We start from the raw sequence: 19491 nt of genomic DNA, 5'->3' as shown, positions 1-19491 counted from the left end.
ACTGGACTTTACAATACTGAGATCACATAAGACTGCAGTATGCAAAGAATTTGAGCAAGTTTCAGGAATTTTTTTACTGTATGTGGAGAGTATTCTGAGCAGTCTTGGATCAAATGCATTTTTTTCAAGACCTCAAGACCTATGGCTGGAATTTTTTTGCATTCTGAGAAGATGCTGCCTGTGGGGTTCCTGAGTATTAGGTATTCAAATACTGACAACACAATGTGCCTCCCAAGGAGGGGCTGAAATTATTTAAAAATTGTTTCAGCTGATAGAAATGTTTAAGTTGATAGATTATTAAAGTGATACTTTTATTCACCTATTCTGTCTTGTGTAAATAAATAAATAAACGCAATATCTGTGCAAATTACTTAAACTCATGCATGAAGAGGGGACACTTAAAAGGGTGATTAAAATATGCAAGAAAAATGTAAAAAAATGCAGATGTGTGCATGAGTGTGATCTATGAAAAGCAACAAAGACGACTGTGCAGAAAATGCCGAGTTGCAGCATTAAGTGCTCTGCTGCGTGTACTGAAGTTGAACTTATGACCCAAGAGGCATGTCCCATCACACTCACTGCTGGACATAGGTCTTCAGTGACAGATAGGACAGGATGGGCATGTGGGATAGACAGGGTAGTGTATGGGATTAGGAGGATTTGGAGAGAAGAGGGTCCGAAGGGTGACAGGCAGACGACCTCAGAAAATAACTGCATGCCAACACTAGCCGCTTGGGTCAAACGCAGGGCATCTTCTAAATGATAATAGAACTGCTCACCTCAGCACAAGCAGGCTGATGGTTTCCAAGAGAGCTGCTCAGTAGGGAAGAGCCTTGTGTACAATGACAAGACAGATACTAACCTTTATTTGCCAACTGGACTTCACTTACTGTCAGACACACACTGACATTTGTGTGCACACAAACTTAATTTTCAAAACCAAAGATCACAAATAACCATAAAGGTACTTCAATCTCCTTTTATTAAAAAAAAAAAAAAGCGATTTCAGTGCTTCAAAATTTTCAGTTATAGGTATAAAATAATAGAAGCTTGCTAGTAAAAGGCCAAAGAACGAGAGAATGTAACACTGCGCTGCTGAGAAGGCAATAAGAAGGAAAGTGAGTGGGAAGTGAAAAAACAGCCAACTAAATGCAAGGTTTCAGCATACAAGGCTGCAAAGCTGTTGTGTATGCAGTTAAGCGCTCTCAGCGCAGCATAGCGCTGGCCCATGGGGGTGACAAAACACATCGCAGTACTGGCCCAAGGGAAAAAGGAAAAACTGAGGTATAAATCTTAACCTGGCTCAATCTAAACAACTGGCACCAATCTGCTCTCTGAACGGTTGCACCATTGCATTTTTCAGTTTCAATATAACAGAATAATTAAAAGGAATCGATAATTACAATAAAGGTGACACCATTGAAAACTTAATGTATACAGTGGTTAAGTGCAGAAAATAGTGAGGTAATGAAATATAAAACTACAATCATGATTTTCATTAAACATACAGATAAAGTGACTAGCATTAAACTACTTAATGTATACAAAGACTGCCAAATGTGAAGATAAACGCAATAATTATTACGTGTAGCATCAACTATGGAGGTCATGACAAGATCGCGGAAGATTTATAAGATTGGGTCAATTCTAATATCTCACTGGAGCTTTAACAATAACAGCAACATCAATGCTAGCTATATTACTGTATAAAAAATTCTTCCCATGCCTGTGAGAGATATATTCTGTCTCACAGCATATTGCCACAAAACTGGTCCCTTGTACCATATCTTCATCTGACTCAGCTTCTGTCATTATTTCCAACCTAGCTCAAGCTGTTACAATGTACCAATGTCACTGGGCTAACCCCAATTTCACCATCTTACGTCTCCACAGCAACTCTGCTACCTCCAAATTGTGTCACACCGTCACTGAGACATATGCAGTGCTCAGACTTCATAAACATTTTCCCTTCAGGTATGACTTAACCTAAAACTTATTCTTGATTATATCACAATAAACATATAAGTCATTAATAATGGCCTTTGCTTCTCTATTTGGGCAGTATAATTGTTATGCCACAGCTATCCATGTTAATGCTGTGCCCTCATATATGGGGGACTTTGTTTTAAGGTACAGACCCTCAACTCTTGAGCAGTTTCTGAACCTACAGCTGCACAACCTTGAAATCCAACTGAATTTTGCAGTTTTGTGAGAACTTTACCCTCCAAGGGACAGTAAAGACCAGCGCAAAATCAGTAACAACATAACATTTTATATAAAGAATATATAATATATATGGTCACATATCGTTAGTCATTCTCAATGTCTCCTTTACGTCTCTCAGATGTGATACAAAAAGCTACAAATCAGTGGTATCGCCACTATTGGTTCAGAATTCTCACGCACACACTGGTGTCTCACTAGACCGGCTACACTACATAACCAATATGAAACCTGTAAATGTGATTCCACTGTTGGAGCAGAAACCAACCTCAGACAGTCTAGTCTGAGGGCTTTATTCAAGTCCTGTAACTTTACGTCAAGTTTATTCAAGTCCTTTAACTTTACCTCAAGTTCATTCAAGTCCTATAATTTGTACTTTTCATATTGAAGAGTGAGGTTAAAAGGTGAGTTATTGTGCTGACACTGTTTTCAGGGTCACTTTAATTGCCTATTGCACCATGTTGACTAAAGTAAGAATGAATAATCATGATTATTCATGGTCTGTAAAATTGAGAAATGCCTTTGTACATCATTAGGGACAATCGTGACCCTTCAGCCTGTATGCGGCTTTTCTTAAAGAGTTCTGGCAAGCGCTGTATACTGATTCAAATTCCTAATTTGCCTCCTCAGCCTACACACCAACACCGAACCCCTGAAACAAGCTAGCATGTTTGATGGACAGTGCTCTAGGACGCACCGGTCCCTCATGACACCTTGCCCTGTAACCCCAACCCAACCCACACCCTACATCCCCACCCTACAGCTCTTTCTTGCTCTGGGGTTTTGGCCCATGGTTCTGCTCGCTTCTGGACTCTTCCGGTTGGTCGCCACTCATGAGCTGCAAAAGATCCAACAGGGCCTTCCTGAGCTGTGTCCCGAACCTGTGGGAGTCCTGTGGGGACAGATGGGGAGGAGTTAGTAACATTTATTTTTATATCTTTGAACATTAGGATCACATGTAATGAATGTTATGATTTAAAACACCCACATTTTTCAATTTGCTTGTACAGCTGTCCAAAATGTCCCATTTCTCTGGAAACCTTGTGTACTTCAATGTCATTTTGACTATTTCTATATATTCTATATATATTGGGCCTTCCCATTCTCGGGCAAGTCCCAGTATTTAAAAAAAAAAGTGGAAAAAAAATCGAGTGGAAAATCACAAATCTCTTCCAATGGTGCCTTCCAAAGCATACTTCTTAAAACGTTGACCATAGTTAAACACACAGAGTGTGGCATCTCCAAACAGGAGCTGGCTCTTTGGTCAGGGGGTCAGAGCTCACGTTTATTTCCTGTCAGACCTAAGTTTGAGTCCCGAGTAGGATGGCAGCCTTCGTTACAATATTTATATACACAATGATAAAAGATATTAAAAATACATATAGCTTATGCATTTCTGACCTAAAAAACGTATATTTTTATATATATTTTTATATATATATTTATATATATATATATATATATATATATATATATATATATATATATATATATATATATATATATATATATATCCCCCCCCCAAAAAAACCCCCACAATTGTAGTGAAGTACACACAGCTTCCAAAGAAAGAAACAAGATGTCTCGGACAAAGGTCCTTCATCATATGTGTAAGCCAAGTGCTTCTGATTTTATAGGAGGAACCATATGTATATGCATACATATAAACACACATGCACAAATATTTTTAACTGTGCAACTTGCACAGACACAATTTACAACTTACAGTTTGTGGGCACGAGTGTTTGCTAGAAATGTGGAAACACATTAATTTTTCTCCAACTATAGCATAGGACACCCCATAGCCATCATCTGCAACCTGAAACACAAACCTGAAGTTAGAGGACAGATCTTCTTACAGATGTTCAGACTCTGGTGAGTCGAGCAATACAGACAGGAAGTGTGTTCATGAAAGCGACTAAAGTAATGAATGCGTGACCGGTATGTTAAATGCTTCATTTTAAATGCGGGTCGTGTGAGCTGTCCCCTTTGTCTCATGCAGGGCGTTTCACTAGGCTTAGGGGCTGGGAACCTTATAGAACCTGCCTCTTCAACATAAGGACCAATCAGAGCAACTGATGTGAACACACCCTTTAAGACAGCAGTAAATGCCATGGCAGCCTGTTCCTGTAGGCCTAATCACAGCTTCTGAGACAAGTCATGCTACTTGAATAACCTAAAAAAGCCCATTTTATCTATTGGGAAATAACAATTTATCCATAGGTGCAGTGCTGGTTTGAAAATGGTCCAAATTCAGAAAAACTAGGACCATTGTGTGTGAGTGACAGAAGGGCAAGAGAGAGTAAGAGAGAAAAAGACAAGACACTAACAGGTCCAAAGCCTCCTCCACAGATGATGAAGTCTGGGTGGTTAACGAAGTCAAACAGCTCAGCCTGCTGAAACGGAGTCTGACTGGTAGAGAGACGCCAGGGCTCAGACAACACCTAAAACACACACACAGAGCTTGGTTCATATCTTTCTTATCCAAACTTTATTCCATAGCTGTTATGCACACACACACACACACACACACACACACACACACACACACACACACACACACACACACACACACACACACACACACACACTCTCACCTTTTTGAGAAAGGGTGACTCTACACCCAGGTACTGGGAAACCACATAAAGACAGAACAGATGGCGGTCGATCCCCGCCCCCGTCATGGCCAGCCGGTAAAGCAGCTGATGCTTCTCAGAGGCAGTGCGAAACAAACGCCTGCATACATCAGCAGGCTAGAGAGCAACAGAGTGAGAGAGACTCACTTACGCACTGTAGAAATGTGCAAGGCGTTATTGGGCAAGTGATTTTTGAGGGGCCGTTTAGGGCGAAATCAGTGAAACACTTGCGAGCCCACATGCATGAAACATTTTCACATAGCCTACTACTTACATTTGCACATGATAACTTACATATACACATACTTGCACATTCATTCACTGGTGCATAAACACAAATTATAGCTATGCTTGTGTCTATGTGTGGCCGCGTGTGTGTAAAACAATCAATGCACCCGGAAGTCAGTAACAGGAAGGCAGATATTTAACATTACAGCATGACACAAAGTTAAACTCTGTGTTCACGCACCAGTGAATGAACATGCATGTGTGTGTATATGCAAGTGTAAGGCATCAAATGCAAATGTAAGTACTAGGTTATCTATGTGAAAATGTTTCAAATGTTTGTGCATGTATTTCATATGTATGTGCAAGTGTTTCATACGTATGTGCAAGCAGTGTGTGTGTGTGCATGCGCAAGTGTTTCACTGACTTCGCCCTAATTGGCCCCCCATAGATTTTAGCACATGGCTGCCATGGTCAGAAAAGCGTCTGACCTTTTGCTTACCTTTCCATGCTCCAGCGCTTTAATAAAGGCACAGCTCTCGCTGGTACACGAGCGTACAGTTTCTGTCCGGCCTTCGCGGAAAAGACGAGTCATGGACGCCTCATATGTCAGACAAAATATCCCTCTCTCCTGGGAGCGTGCGAGAGAGAGCGAGAGCGAGTGAGCGTGTGTGAGAGAGAAGACGACATGGGGAATATTATTTTTTTCCAGCAGGCTTACCCTGTAGTAGGCCAGCTGCAGTGCTGCTTGGATGAAAGCGTCTGGGCTCATCCGGATCTTTTTGATGTTGCCCTTGCCAAAGTCACGGAAGGGGAACACGTGGAAGTCGATGTCATCGGCGAGCGCGCACGCCACTGCCAGCGAACGCCTGACCCGCTCCTGGCACTGAGGGGGAGACGTCGGGTTAGCCGAAGTGGCCCAGAGATTGTCCACTGAGCTCAAACCGCCGAGCTGCTTCCTTTCGTAGGGAAGGAATTAATAATAAAGCACTTAATAACAAAAGCTATTAACTAATATTAAAAGTTGTTATTAAGACTTAATATGCTTCAATTTGTCAAGCCAGGATTGGCAGGCACAACAATGGAACAGTGTCTTAATTCATATTCAATACACAAAAAAGGAAACATTACTGAACTGAATACATTGACAGGTGGTAAGAAAACCTCCAGATAATAAAACCTTGATTGTAAAGTTTATACTTTTAAAATTAACCCTTCCACACCTTTTCTGCTCTGTTTACACTCAATTAAAATGATTCACTTCTAAACCATATGTTCTGGGCAAGTAAGGTAGGCATTTGTGCACTCTCCAGGTGGCAGAAACGCAGACCTCTACGGAAATGTCCCAGGTGAGCCTCTGGGGACAGGGAAGCGAGGGGTTCACGTCGCCTTTACAATGCCCTTCCTCGTTGTAACCCAGACGAAAGCTGTCAGTAGCCAAAACATACTGAGAGAGAGAGAAAAAAAGAGAGAGAGCTATATTATCCATCCATTCACTCCCTCAAGCTGTCGCTGGATCATTTGTAAGTCAAATAAAAGCAAACAGGCTGCTTGGAAGTCTCACCTCCCACATGTGGGAGACGATGGGGGCATCAGCCCACGAGTGCTCTGCATTCAGGCCGGTCTTTCCGTTCTTATAAAGCACCACCGAGAAGGACTTATCGAACCACCTGCTCGACAGAGATGTTACAGCTGCGTCAATACAGGGCCGCCACAGGGTTTTACAACACTGTCAGTGTTCCATTCGCATTAGAAGATAAAGCATTTCTTCACCAATATTATGACAGGCTTACCTGTCATAGCACTTTCCATGTAGAAGTGACTTTGCGTAACGGTCCAGACTAGCCTCTGGGTCATCTCCCATCATGCCTTGTTCTTCTTCATCCAAGGAAACAAAGAATGCGGCTTTCTCGATGCAGTCCAAAGATCTTTTGTTCACTCCAGAGCTGAAAAACTCCTTTCTGGCCTGGGCCCATGGGATTCTGGGAAAAGTTCAAAAGAAACATTTATTCCTTAAAAACAATTTTGGCTATATATAACTGTATAATCATAATATAATTTTCAGTATTATTCAGTGCGCATTGTAATAATGACATATTACAATAAGGCTACAAACCATAACTGTTTCAAAGTATAAATGTTTGTTTATCATGTCATAACACAGAATGTAATTAACCTTCCTTGAAACCTGAAACTGTACATGCAAGTTGTTAGCTAGCTAGCTAAATTAGAATTTCCCAGTCCTTAGATCCTGTAAAAACGGATGACTGGTCATTCCTCAAACTCAAACAAAATATTTACAGATGCACAATTAGCAGAATCTTAGGACAACTGTACTAAAGTCATAATGGCACTATAAAATACAGCACATTATGATGATGTTTAAAAGAATACACACTTGTTCTGAACATGAGTGTGTGTGTAGGCTCATGCAAATATATGTGTGTGTTTTCTTGGGTAGACTCATGCATGTGTCTTTGGGATATATATATATATATATATATATATATATATATATATATATATATATATATATATATATATATATGTGTGTGTGTGTGTGTGTGTGTGTGTGTGTGTGTGTGTGTGTGTTTTCTTGGGTAGCCTCATGCATTTGTGTGTGTGTGTTTTCTTGTGTAGGCGTGTGTGTGTGTGTCTCTGTGTGTGTGGGTAGGATCATGCTTGTGTGTGTGTTTGGGTAGGCTCGTGTGTGTGTTTCAGTATGCTCATGCAAGTTTGTGTGCTCATAGCTGTGTGCACCTGTCCCCTGCAGTGAGTGCTGCCAGTTTTTCCTCGCCAGGCGCCGGGGGCGATGGGTCATCAAGGATACGCTGGATTTGGTGCTCTATCTCCCGTGGCGACAGCATCCTGCCAGCCTGGTACAACCACAGGCGGAAATAGCGCCCCCGATGGTAGACTGCTACATACTCGCTGTCCTGCCAATGTACCACAGAGTCTGTGGAGTGCCAGGGCAGACAGTCAGACAGACAGATAAAATAAACACATAGACAGAATTCATCTTCATCAGCTTATCCGTATTAATGGGTGAATACAACTTCTTCACTGAATGATTCTTATGCACAATTCTGCATAATATTATCTAAATAGCGCTGTGAGCATGTTTAGCAAAACAAAACACAAAGTCAATCAACATAGGCAAAGGCTAATGCAATAAGCACTGGTTATATATTTGATGTAAATGTATGAATAAAACAGCAAAAAAGTAGAAACAGCATAAAAGTAGATTGGAGAGTGGATTTATGAGAATGTATTGCATTAAAGGCATTATCAATTTTTATTGTGCTCAGCACAATAAAATGTGATACGAAATGTGAACTCGTGCATTTTTACATTTTATGGTCATCCCCCTTTTGGAAAAAGTAACGCCAAGCTTAACAAGTGCTAGCTCGTTCGGTCAAGACAGACAGCTGGAGGAAGATGGAAGCTAGGTGGGTGGGGGACCACAGGAGATGATGTGACCTACATTTCTTGCATACTGTGTGTGTAGGAGTACCTGCGATAACTCCGGGAATGCGACAAGAGTGAAACATCCTCTCAAACTGATAGGAACAGCAAGGTATAGAGGACCTTAACAACCACTGAACAGAGAGAGAGGGAGCAGGGAAACAGAAGGTGAGCAGGGTGGGGGCAGGGTGAAGGAACCAGTGGGATGGAGCACAAGGGCAAAAAGAGCCAGGTCCAGGCCGCAAGGGACGTTGGGAAGGTGCGTCACACAGATGCAGGGGTGAGAAGATAATGAACATCATGGAAAAGGCACGAACAGAAAGAGACAAGACGCTGTCAGGATTTAGCAGGAAAACATTACAAAATCAGACACACCCATGCATGCACACACACCTACACACAATGGGGATGACCATCGCTCTCCGTCTCGCCATCTCTTTCAGTGCCTTTTCTCATAAGCACTACCGGGGCTGTTTTTAATGTGCGCCTGTATATGTGCTGGGGGAAAACTTTCATTATTACTCTGTGGGTGGGTGTGTGTGGGTGTGTGGAGAGAGAGGGAGGGAGGGATAGAGAGACAGAGAGAGAGAGAGAGAGAGAGAGAGAGAGCACGCGCAGTGGGATGTCCATATTTAGAGGCTGCATTGGGTGTGTGTGTGTGTGTGTGTGTGAGTATATGTGTTACCAGTCTCATCTCCTGGAATTCGTGTAGTGTTGAAAATCCTCTCGCACTGAGCTGCACACAGAGGAATAAAAGTACCAGGAATACGACTCTGAGAGAGAGCGAGAGAGAGAGAGAGAGAGAAAGAAACACAGGCAGGAACCCATGAAGAGAGAGTGGAAATGAATGGAGTGACAGAAAAACATAGAAAACATGAGCGAGATGACAGGGATTTCAAACTTAAAAATACTGGTTACAAAAATAAATAAGTAAGTAAGTAAATAATTAAATCCACCTGTCACACACAAAAAACTGACCTGGGTATTTATGAGATGACTGTAAAAGTACACACATACATGCACGCGCACATTCACATACATATTCATGGGCATGCGCATGCACATGCACATGCACACACACACCATTTTTCCTCAATTATTTTGAGGAAAACAGCTACAAGAAGCTATCTTTATTAAAACAAATAATGTTAAATCCTAAAACATATCGCAGGTGTAAGCATTTAAAAGACTGATGTTTTCAAGCTGATCAGGCAATCAGAACCAAGATATCACACACATATGAGCAATAACTTCAACTACAATAGAGAACACGGAGGTGTTCTATGAGAGACAGAGATTTTCATTATTGTCATCAAGGAGAAACAGGAAGGTATCTAGCTTGTCAAGCAGCCTGGGTAAGATCCCAAGACAGCCTAAAAACAAAACAGAACAAGTACTGGCATGAGTGCAGTTGATTTCTCTGGCTGGGGTATACCAATGGATGGGAACCATGTTTTCCCCACCCAGGGCCCAGCTCACTCACAGGTTTGATCTCCTCTTTATTCAGCTTTCTGCGGTACATAAGGATGGCATGGAGGGTGTTCCCTGCTCGTGCCGCTTGGATAGGTGTCGGAGTTACGTACAGGAAGTCCTGAAGGAAACGAAAGCCATCTGGTTCCATCTTTCAATGTACAGACTTGCCACTACAGACTGCCTTGTAACTTTAATAATTAGATTCAGTTAAGCTCTGTGTGTGTGTGTGTGTGTATGTGTGTGTGTGTGTGTGTGTGTGTGTGACACGCACCATGCCATAGTAGTTACTGTTCACCATGATGGGACCCCGTCCCCTCAGGTAAATATACTCCTCCCACCAGTCACTCACCTGTGGTGAACAGACAATAGCGTCAGATGTCAGAAGGGTTCTCTCCTTCTGCGTTCTGGACCACAGGAGTAGCACAGCATGTTTGATAACGGTTATCTCAATGCTGCGACATTTACATTGAGGAAGCACATTATATTCACTATAGCTCTAGACCAAATCCCTAATTTCTTTTATTGTGAAATGAAATTTCAAATCTCACAAATATCAAAACCTTGAAACTTTACATGCCAGATGACTATTCGGTGCTTTTTGATGATTTTCTGCTGTGGAGACAAATATACAACAACATGGCCCTCGCTAACATGACTGTACAGATCAGCATCTGGTCGAGCTCCGACCGAGCCCTTCCACAGAGAGCAATAAACTCAGACTCACGTAGTTAGAGGCCCACAAGGCCTTGAGCTTGAGGTACCACTGCAGCCTGCTCCCCAGACTATCTTCAAACTCTTTCGCTAGAGTGGTCATCCTCTTGAACTCTGAATCACTCATCAAGGGACGCACAGACTCCAAATACTACAGGTAGATGGGAAGAGAGAGAGAGAGAGAGAGAGAGAGAGAGATGGATATGCGTTAATTCAACCCCATTTTGAGGGCGTGCTGCTGCTGCTGCTGCTGATGATATCTTACCCTCTTGATGGTGTCTTTAATGGTAGGAACAGGCAGATTTGGCAGAGAGCCCTGATAGCTGTACAGCTGAGGTTGCCGTCCAGAGAAGATCCTTACCAACATCTGACACACAGATAGGCACAGATAGACATGTGAGTAAGGTTGCATGGAACTGTTTTTTTCATCAGTGTAAACTGTACTGGAGAGACAGTAAACATCGCCAGCCCGCCAGCCATGACACCCGCCACACCAGCCGCCCCATTCCACCATGTCTAACCCCTAACCCCCCCCCCCCCCCCCACGTCTTAAACCCTGGCCCACACCCTCCCCTCCATGTTGCATACTGACCACCCAGACTTTGGTGGTGTTGGACAAGTTGCCGTGCTGCTCAAACATCCAGTGATGGTAAGAGAGCAGCTGCTTCAGACAAAGTTTCATGGTGAAGATGAGTGAGAGCCACAGCAGGGTACTGAACAACACAGCTGACACCACTGTCTGACACTGCACACTCAGAGAGTCACTACTCATGGAGAGAGGGCAAGAGACGACATACAGACATACAGAGAAAGAGAGAGGGAGAGAGAGAAAGAAAAACAGACTTCAATCAGTTTGTGGACAATGGGGTAAATAATATTGTAAGACTAACAATAGCCTGGAATAGAATGCAATTAGCATCTTTACTACTTTGGGAAAACACAAAACCTGAAAAAACATACATCACCTATGTATGTCACCACATTTACTCTAGGAGAAAAAAACAGGTTGTATTTTAAGGTGTAAGCAATTCAGAGTACAATGATGCTGTTTGATAGTGGGTAACTTATGTGGGTGTTATAATGGATTGTACTACTATTGTTAATTACTTTGTGTGTTTATGTTTCTTTTTATTGTGGTGACAAAAACCTCAACTTAATTGCTAATTACTGTAAAAGAATATTCTAGCAAATGATCATTTTAACAATGAAAATTTTTGCTGTAATTATTTTGAGCCTGTAAATTTGGAGTAAGGTAAGTATACATGAAGAATAGTATACTGCCTTCTGGGTTTAAAGCGATTTATAATCTCAGATTATAGTGGATCCTAGTCTGGCTAGATGGTGACACAGTCCCATGCTTTTTGGTCTCACCTGGCAGGCAGGTGCTCCTGGATCTTGGCAATAAGCCCCATTGAGGGGTCTGAGCGCGTGTACATAGTGGCCAGGATCGCTATGACAACGAACAACCAGGAGGAGGGGCTTGCCGGATACACGCCTGTTATTACATTATTCTGGACAGAGAGAAAGAGGAGAAACCAAAATTCAACTTTGTAAATATTCTTTTGGAGCCATTTCTTTTATGATTGAAATACTAAAAATTTTTGTATATACTTGGCTATTAAATGTACATTTTATCACATATCCTAGACCAAATAAATTTGATCCTTTCCTGCAATTCTGCCCACTGACTTCTAATGTCCAAAACAAATCATATGATCAGACATGATATAGTGCCATGGAACTAAATTGAACTGAATGTTAACAGTGATAAAGTTATTAATAAAGCTATAGCCAAAAATCAAACTTCACATCTAAATTTGCAACACAAAAAAGTTAACTTTTCCCTTCAAGAATTATTTATGCTACAAATATGAAAATCTTGAAAATTCAGAAGCCTGCCCCATTTTTGCAACCCCAAAAGAACATGGTACAGAAGTAAAATGTGCAGGATATGGAATTTTTTCAGGTTTGTTCACATTCCGGGCTTCACCTTTAAGCGTACAACACGTTTCTTCCAGGAGCGAAGGCCAGACAGGTAGACCTGTCTGAGTGCCTCATGAGAGAGCTGTAGATCTATTCCTTCACGGGTTATAGTGAACTGGAACGCTACTGCCTGGTGAGCCTCTGCCATACCTGCATGTGAAGACGCACACACACACACACACACACACACACACACACACACACACACACACACACACACACACACACACACTTCAAAGTACTGCGGTGCTAAATGATCACATTTACACAGTTGGCAATGTAATAAATGGTTCATCCCATGTGAACATGCTGGTTCCAACCCTATCAGTCATTTCCATGGTGGCTGGCATCCCATATACCCAGCTGATCCAGCTTGGGAACATACCCAGTGCGAAAACAGCAGCTATGCACATAACAGCGTCCCATCGAGATTTATAGTCTTGCCTCCTGGCATAATCAAATGGTAGGCCAATTACGTACACCAGAAGTCCAGTAAGAAAGCACTCAGCTATCATGTTTATCGTGGCATGTTTAAGTCTGCTAGGGGTGCTTGTGTCTTGTGGATACCCTCTCCTTCTCTGCAGTGCCCCAGCTCATAGCCAATGGCAAACTGGCAAGGCCGAGGGCACAGCCCATCACAGAAGAGATTGGGACGGTACTGTATAAAAGTGAGGCAAGTCTGTCTCTAGGCATGAAAGCAAAGCTCAATGAGTCCCAGCTGTCGTGAAGTTTAAAGCGACGTTTGGATTTGGTAGGATGCCACTGGATTTAGGTCGGTCAGATACTGATCTGCACCACATGCCATGAGAATGCATGGGATGTGTAAACAAAAAGATACACGAGTTACCCACCAAGTGGACATGTAGTGGCTGGTAAAACTGTACCCCATGAAAGACTCAGACATTACCCATAATGCCCAATGTCTGTGAAATTAGAAAAATGAAGCCCACTCTTTCTGTTTTATTCAAAGTCTGATGCCGAATTCCCCATTCACTGTAAGCATAAACATTTTAAAGCCTCACTTTAACATTGCTTCAGTGATGTACCGTCTGTCACTAACTACTGGATTACAACTGTTAAATGTGATGTTTTCTTCGAAGAAATGTTTGAGTTTAGCCACTGTAAATCTACACATTTTGATTTAAAAGCAACCACATCACATTGTGTTCTGACTGAACATAACTCGAGCAATTGAGGATTAAGGCCCATTGTCAGGGCCCAACAGTGGCAGGGCTTGAATCGGCAACCTTTGGATTGTCAAATATCTTAACCACTGAGTTGCCACTGCCCCTACCAAGAATACAATATAATTAGATACTGGTTATTCATTTAGCCTGACTGCTACTGGTCATTTATGATAATTATTAGGGTAGATTTGTTAATTACAAGAATCCAGTGATGAGAACGCAAGCCAGACAGAAAATTATAATGCAAGTTAGACAGCTAGTGTTATTAAAGAAAGATGTTTGGCCAGTTCAGTTTTGGATCTTGATGTAGGCCTAACTCGGATAAATGATTACACCATAAGCTTTTTAAAAAGGCTAACTTATAATAAATTCCAATCATTTTCACGCATGAGACAACATGATATAGCACTAGGTATAAGCAATCAGTTAATCAGATTGAGTATAGTACTGTTTGCATAAGTGTTTTTGTAGAATACATTTTGTCTTTTATTTTATTCTTTCCCTTAACCACCTGTCGGCTACTCTGGTGGTCTTGTGTACGCAAAATGGACCATACGGGCATTGCATTTGTTGCTATGCCTACTTATAGCCCATTTTGTTTAAATAACTCACAGTATCTAAACTTAAAGGTTGCGAACCAAAAAATAATGTATTAACCTAACAGAGTCGACATCTAAATGCACACACACACGCAGAAAAATAGTGTAGTGCTCACTGATATACTGGACATAAAGATGATCTCCATTAGACATATGTTGCAAGAGGATCCATGTAAAAAGGAGAAGGGGAGCCTAATCCTGCCGTGCTTGTAGCGCTTATACCATGTTACAAAGTGAAAACTCACTCATCTGGTGACACTCAACTTTGATTTAAATTTCACTTACTTTCAGTTTTGCCTTTAAGGAAACAGGCCATCTAGCCTATGGGTGCCTTGTGTAAATGTATTTTGTGTGTGACCAATAAATAAGATAGGGGTGTGGGTGGGTGGGGTTTTATTTATTTAGTGTGTGTGTGTGTGTGTGTGTGTGTATGTGTGTATGTGTGTGCGCGTGCCTGTCTGTCTGCTCCCACAGCTGTTCGGCAAGTCAGTTGACACGTCACTATTCCACGCCCAGAATTGTTCGCTATTGTGTCTGCATGGTCACTAAAAATTCCGAACATCCACCCTTTGTGCAATATGCAACAGATACGTTTCAGTTCTCTATTCTGCGAAACCGCCTGCCTTATTCGTCTCTCATTATGAGACAAAATGGAAGTGCACATGGACAGAGAAGTGCACATGGACAGTTATGTAACTATAGCAACGGTGTGTTGCTATGGAAACAACATAAGAAGTCCCTTCTCACATTCCTGGCTGGACCGTCTCCCAAAACTATTTAAGCTCAATTGACCCAGTTCAGCAGTTCTAGGAGATATGGGAGTTCTAGCAGCGATGGACCCATGCCTTTACCTCTCAGTGGAGGATGCTGACATCCCTACATATCTGCACTTGTGCTATTGCCTAGTCTGAGTTTCCGGTAGTTCTGTGAAGCTATAGGCTAAGTCAACAAGACTTATATCGAGATTCTTTCCGTGCAGAAACGCAATTAAATTATGAGTAACACGAATAGAATGCAAACATTCTTTCTACATCAATGCAGAGTTTGTTTATATATATATATATATATATATATATATATATATATATATATATATATATATATATATACACACACACACACATATACATATACATATACACACACACATACATACACAAACACGAAAGAGGACTAATGGGATTTTCTAGCTGACTTGTTAAATGCTCCACTGCTCGGGAATCGTTTTTACAAAAAGCTCAACTAATACGTGGGTTTGCTTAGTTATAGTTTAACAGCTAATAATTGTAATAACCATTAGGTTCATAGTCATAGCCAACAACCATTTAAAAGCGAAACGCTGCACAAGTAGCTAAGGAAGTAAGTAGATCTACACCCAGCTCAGCCGGATTGCCGTCAACAATAAGGTTATTAGCTAGTTAGCTGGTTAAAGCTAAATATGTTAACTAACTAGATAATCTATCCAACACATCGAGCACTTCAGAATAACCTCTAGGTTCAATGCAATACAGATAGGTAGATAATCAGAAAACTAGCTGGCTATTATTTTTGATCATGTAAACCCGTCAACATTTAGCACGTTGCTAGCTAACATAGCTATCCCCTTATTCCTTAACATTAATCCGTTTCTGCAAAAATCTGGTCAAGCCACGTTAAGATTTAGTATATAGTGTAACTTTATTCATCATACAGCGACGGTTAACCTAGCTAAAACGAACCGTAGTCCGAGAGATAACAGATATATAGCTATCTAGTTAGCATCCTAGCTAACCCTGCTATGAATGGGCTGCGGCACCGTTGTTAGCTTGCCGGCTAGCAAGTGCCCAAACCAGCCTTGTAGCTGGCCAGCGAAAGGAATCATACAGTGAGACGCACGAAAAGGTCAGTCCGTTAAAACGCCACTACTTGCACGAAGGAAAATTATGCATGCATCATCTTGCCTACCTGTTGTCTAAAAGCGAGGCAGAATATCAGGGAATTGATGGGTTGACGTGGTTAGATAGCTGCGATGCGTCTTCTTTTCCCGCAGCCCTGTCCTACATTTACCGCGGACAAGACAAAATTATATTTGTCAGCGCACATGAATATGATTGGCGTAATCTTTAGCCGTACAGGCGAGATTAACCAATCAGATGACGAGTTGTTGAACCTGTACAACAGCGGTACGAAACTGAACGGTCAAAAGCAGTCCACACGGTTCCCTTTTCGCCCCGTTGTTACATAATTTGCAGTGTGGGCGAAACCCAGACATCATTTCCTCTTGCCTGACTACTTCAGGGAAATGTACGCATATCTATCTACCTTTTCAGACAAATTGCCTAATTTATGTGTATTCAGTGATTTAGGGTAGATCTAATTTACATTTCACAACTATAATGGAGAAAATGTATTCTTATTCTTAGGGTACTCTTACAAAAATAAACTTTTTTATGGCAGGAGCGGTTTAACCGAGATAGGCTCGTTGCATTAAAAATCATTATTTAGTTACAAATACAGAAATATTACAACAATATAGAAAGACTACATGTCATGTTGCTCTGTTCTATTAGTCTAGTTTATGCATTAGATCTCAGCTGATGCCTCATAGAGGTATCAGTTAAGTCCGCTGTGCAGAATAGAAGTGCGTTCTATCTTACATTCTCATTCCAGATAATGTAAAAAATGAATAAATGTTTGTTTAGCTACGTGTAGGCAGGAATGCTGCCAGGCTGGATTACTTTTGAACCCAAATCCCGCCCCCAGCGAACAAGAACACTGAATCTCTCTACAGAATGCTTACAATGTTCAGAAAAGGAACTGACAGTTGAAATCATAAACTATTAACAGTCTATGGTTGAAATCAAGTGGACATGATTATGATATGTTTAGAATGCTAAAATCTAGCGGAAGCAAATGCGCCGACAGTGGTAGACTGTTCATTATTTTGCTTTTAAAATTAGGTGCGTGTTCAAGCAGAATTAGAATTAGCTCATTAGAATTCTACCAGTGTTATGTTGCTGTATAAAACTATCACCTACAATCACCACGTTATTCTAGAATGTTTTCCTTAACTCTTCAGAACTCTAGTTTGGTCTGCATTTGTGGGTTTGTAAGCATTTCTTTGATCATAAGTTAAGTGACTTAACAACTAACGTGAATTGATAGTGCGAACCTAAAAATGACACATTCTTTAATTTATGGATGGATAAGATGCATGTCACTGAAGAGCACACAACGTCACGTCGCGTAACAGCCCTTCGTATATGGTAGAGGTAATCAATAACAGAATTCGGACCTAGGATAGCTTCTGTCCCAACCGATGTGATGAACCAATGTAATCAATGTAAGAGCCCCATAGAGCTTACATGTCATGAGTCGCGTTATATCGCTTCATGCGGAACTCAGTCAATCAAAGTGATTGATTACAAACAAGTGGCAGGAGATAAATGGCGTACTGAGAAGTAAGGAAACTTGAAACCAAATCGTTATTTAAAAGAAAAGCGGATAAGCATATACACATGTTTTTAAAATTTAGCAAGTATATCAGTTTGTTGCATCTTAGCGTGGGTCAAAGCACATTGTGCTGAATGTTTTGGATTTCTGTGCTGAATATTACACTTCAATGCTTTGACTCTTGATTAGTTGATTCTGTGCATACGGCACGTTTGTAAGTCTCTCTGGACTAAAGTGTCTGCTAAATGCAGAAAATGTGAAAGTAAATGTAAAAGACCAGTAATAACAATGACACAAATGAACACTTGGGGAAAATCTTACCGTTGTTTTTCAAATTTGTGGAATGCAATGAGATGGCTTTGATATCCAAAATTGTAACACAAAATATAATGAAGATTAACATCATTGTACCATGGAGTTATAACAGACTCTCCAGTTGGAGGTGCAACTGATTGAACTTGTTGGCAGTGGATGGGGTGTATGTCCAGAAGTAAGTTTTGGTCTGCATACTTTGCTTGGCCTATTTGCATGTTCTGCATGCCATGATATGCATATTCGTGATTTATGCACTAGTCAGGCAGGTCTACTGTGTATATGTAAAGCTGGTTATTCACACTTAACTCAATAAACACTGAAGAGAAATTAAACAAATGCCCCAAACTCCATTGCTCATGGTAAAATCACAACATGACAAGTTTTATCAATAACATTGATTTGTTTTTCAGTTAAAAACTTTGTTTTGTTGCTGCTCGTGGGTAACTGATTGAAGAGTGGACTATCTCATAATATTAACTCACACAATTAATTAGAAATGTATCAATAATAAAACATTGTTTGAAAGGTGATAAATAAATTTCTTTCAGATGCGTGGTTAAGACAATGGTGCACATCAGAACCCTCTCCCTGTCTCCAAGTTGAATTAACAAAGTGATACCAGATCAGAAATCTTCTCAAAACATTCGCAGAAGACACTAAATGTGTATGCTAAAACCAACCAAACAAAAATCCCTTAACATCATTGAAATGCAAAAATGACAGTATCATTGATCACTATGAGCTAGGGTAGCTGAAACAGCACTATGCTGTTCAGTGATGTCAGAGCGTTTTATACTTTGAGTAAGTGCTCATAGTCAACCACCGACAGCAGTCACTGTGCACTGAAATGCCTCTTTGCCATAAGAAAAAAGAAAAAGAGTGAGATCAATATTTTAAGATTGTGTCAGTCTGGTATTTATTTATTTATTTATTTACATTTATTTACATGTATTTTGCCTCCTTCAACTGGCCAAAATTGCTACCTTTTGAAGATTCTCTCTGTCTCTCTCTCTCTTTCACACACACACACACACACACACACACACACACACACACACACACACACACAAACAAACAATTATACCCATGAACACAATTCAGCAAGGACCTTCCTCATATTTGGGGTGTCAAACGTCAGATAATTCCAGTGTAATAGAGGGATTGAAAGTGCTGTCTCTGACTGTGTATGGAAAAACACTCCCTTTTGGAGTGACAGAACCTTCTGTCTCCTCCTTTATCTGT

General features: G+C 41.0%; 1 protein-coding gene across 2 annotated transcripts; it reads right to left on the bottom strand.

Annotated features, from left to right (window-relative positions):
- Positions 1-959: 959 nt before the first annotated feature.
- LOC113583373 (carnitine O-palmitoyltransferase 1, liver isoform) lies at positions 960-16709 on the bottom strand. 2 transcript variants are annotated; one of them, XM_035530735.1, is made up of 19 exons: positions 16447-16709; positions 12724-12866; positions 12105-12244; positions 11326-11497; positions 10999-11100; positions 10747-10884; positions 10294-10371; positions 10033-10140; positions 9235-9322; positions 7845-8040; positions 6878-7066; positions 6649-6754; positions 6415-6531; positions 5806-5970; positions 5587-5715; positions 4821-4976; positions 4554-4667; positions 3950-4042; positions 960-3115 (listed from the first exon to the last, which is right to left on the bottom strand). In XM_035530735.1, exons 2-19 carry the CDS (start codon positions 12862-12864, stop codon positions 2981-2983), a joined length of 2367 nt encoding a protein of 788 aa, XP_035386628.1. In that variant the 5' UTR covers positions 12865-12866; positions 16447-16709; the 3' UTR covers positions 960-2980. The 2 variants fall into 2 exon arrangements, with proteins under 2 accessions (XP_035386628.1, XP_035386629.1); XM_035530736.1 differs by lacking the exon at positions 9235-9322 and adding an exon at positions 8599-8683.
- Positions 16710-19491: the final 2782 nt, after the last annotated feature.

The sequence above is a fragment of the Electrophorus electricus genome, chromosome 10 (genome assembly GCF_013358815.1).
Source record: "Electrophorus electricus isolate fEleEle1 chromosome 10, fEleEle1.pri, whole genome shotgun sequence".
Taxonomy (NCBI): domain Eukaryota; kingdom Metazoa; phylum Chordata; class Actinopteri; order Gymnotiformes; family Gymnotidae; genus Electrophorus; species Electrophorus electricus.
This window is presented reverse-complemented; position numbering and strand designations above follow the sequence as displayed.

Bases quoted from the DNA above. Each gene is read 5' to 3' on its own strand.
- LOC113583373 (XM_035530735.1), bottom strand. From the start codon at position 12,864: ATGGCAGAGGCTCACCAGGCAGTAGCGTTCCAGTTCACTATAACCCGT. The intron at 12,245-12,723 runs GTGAAGCCCGGA...CTCTCTGTCCAG, and splicing joins AACGTGTTGTACGCTTAAAG to AATAATGTAATAACAGGCGT. The intron at 11,498-12,104 runs GTGAGACCAAAA...CTCCATGAGTAG, and splicing joins CAGGAGCACCTGCCTGCCAG to TGACTCTCTGAGTGTGCAGT.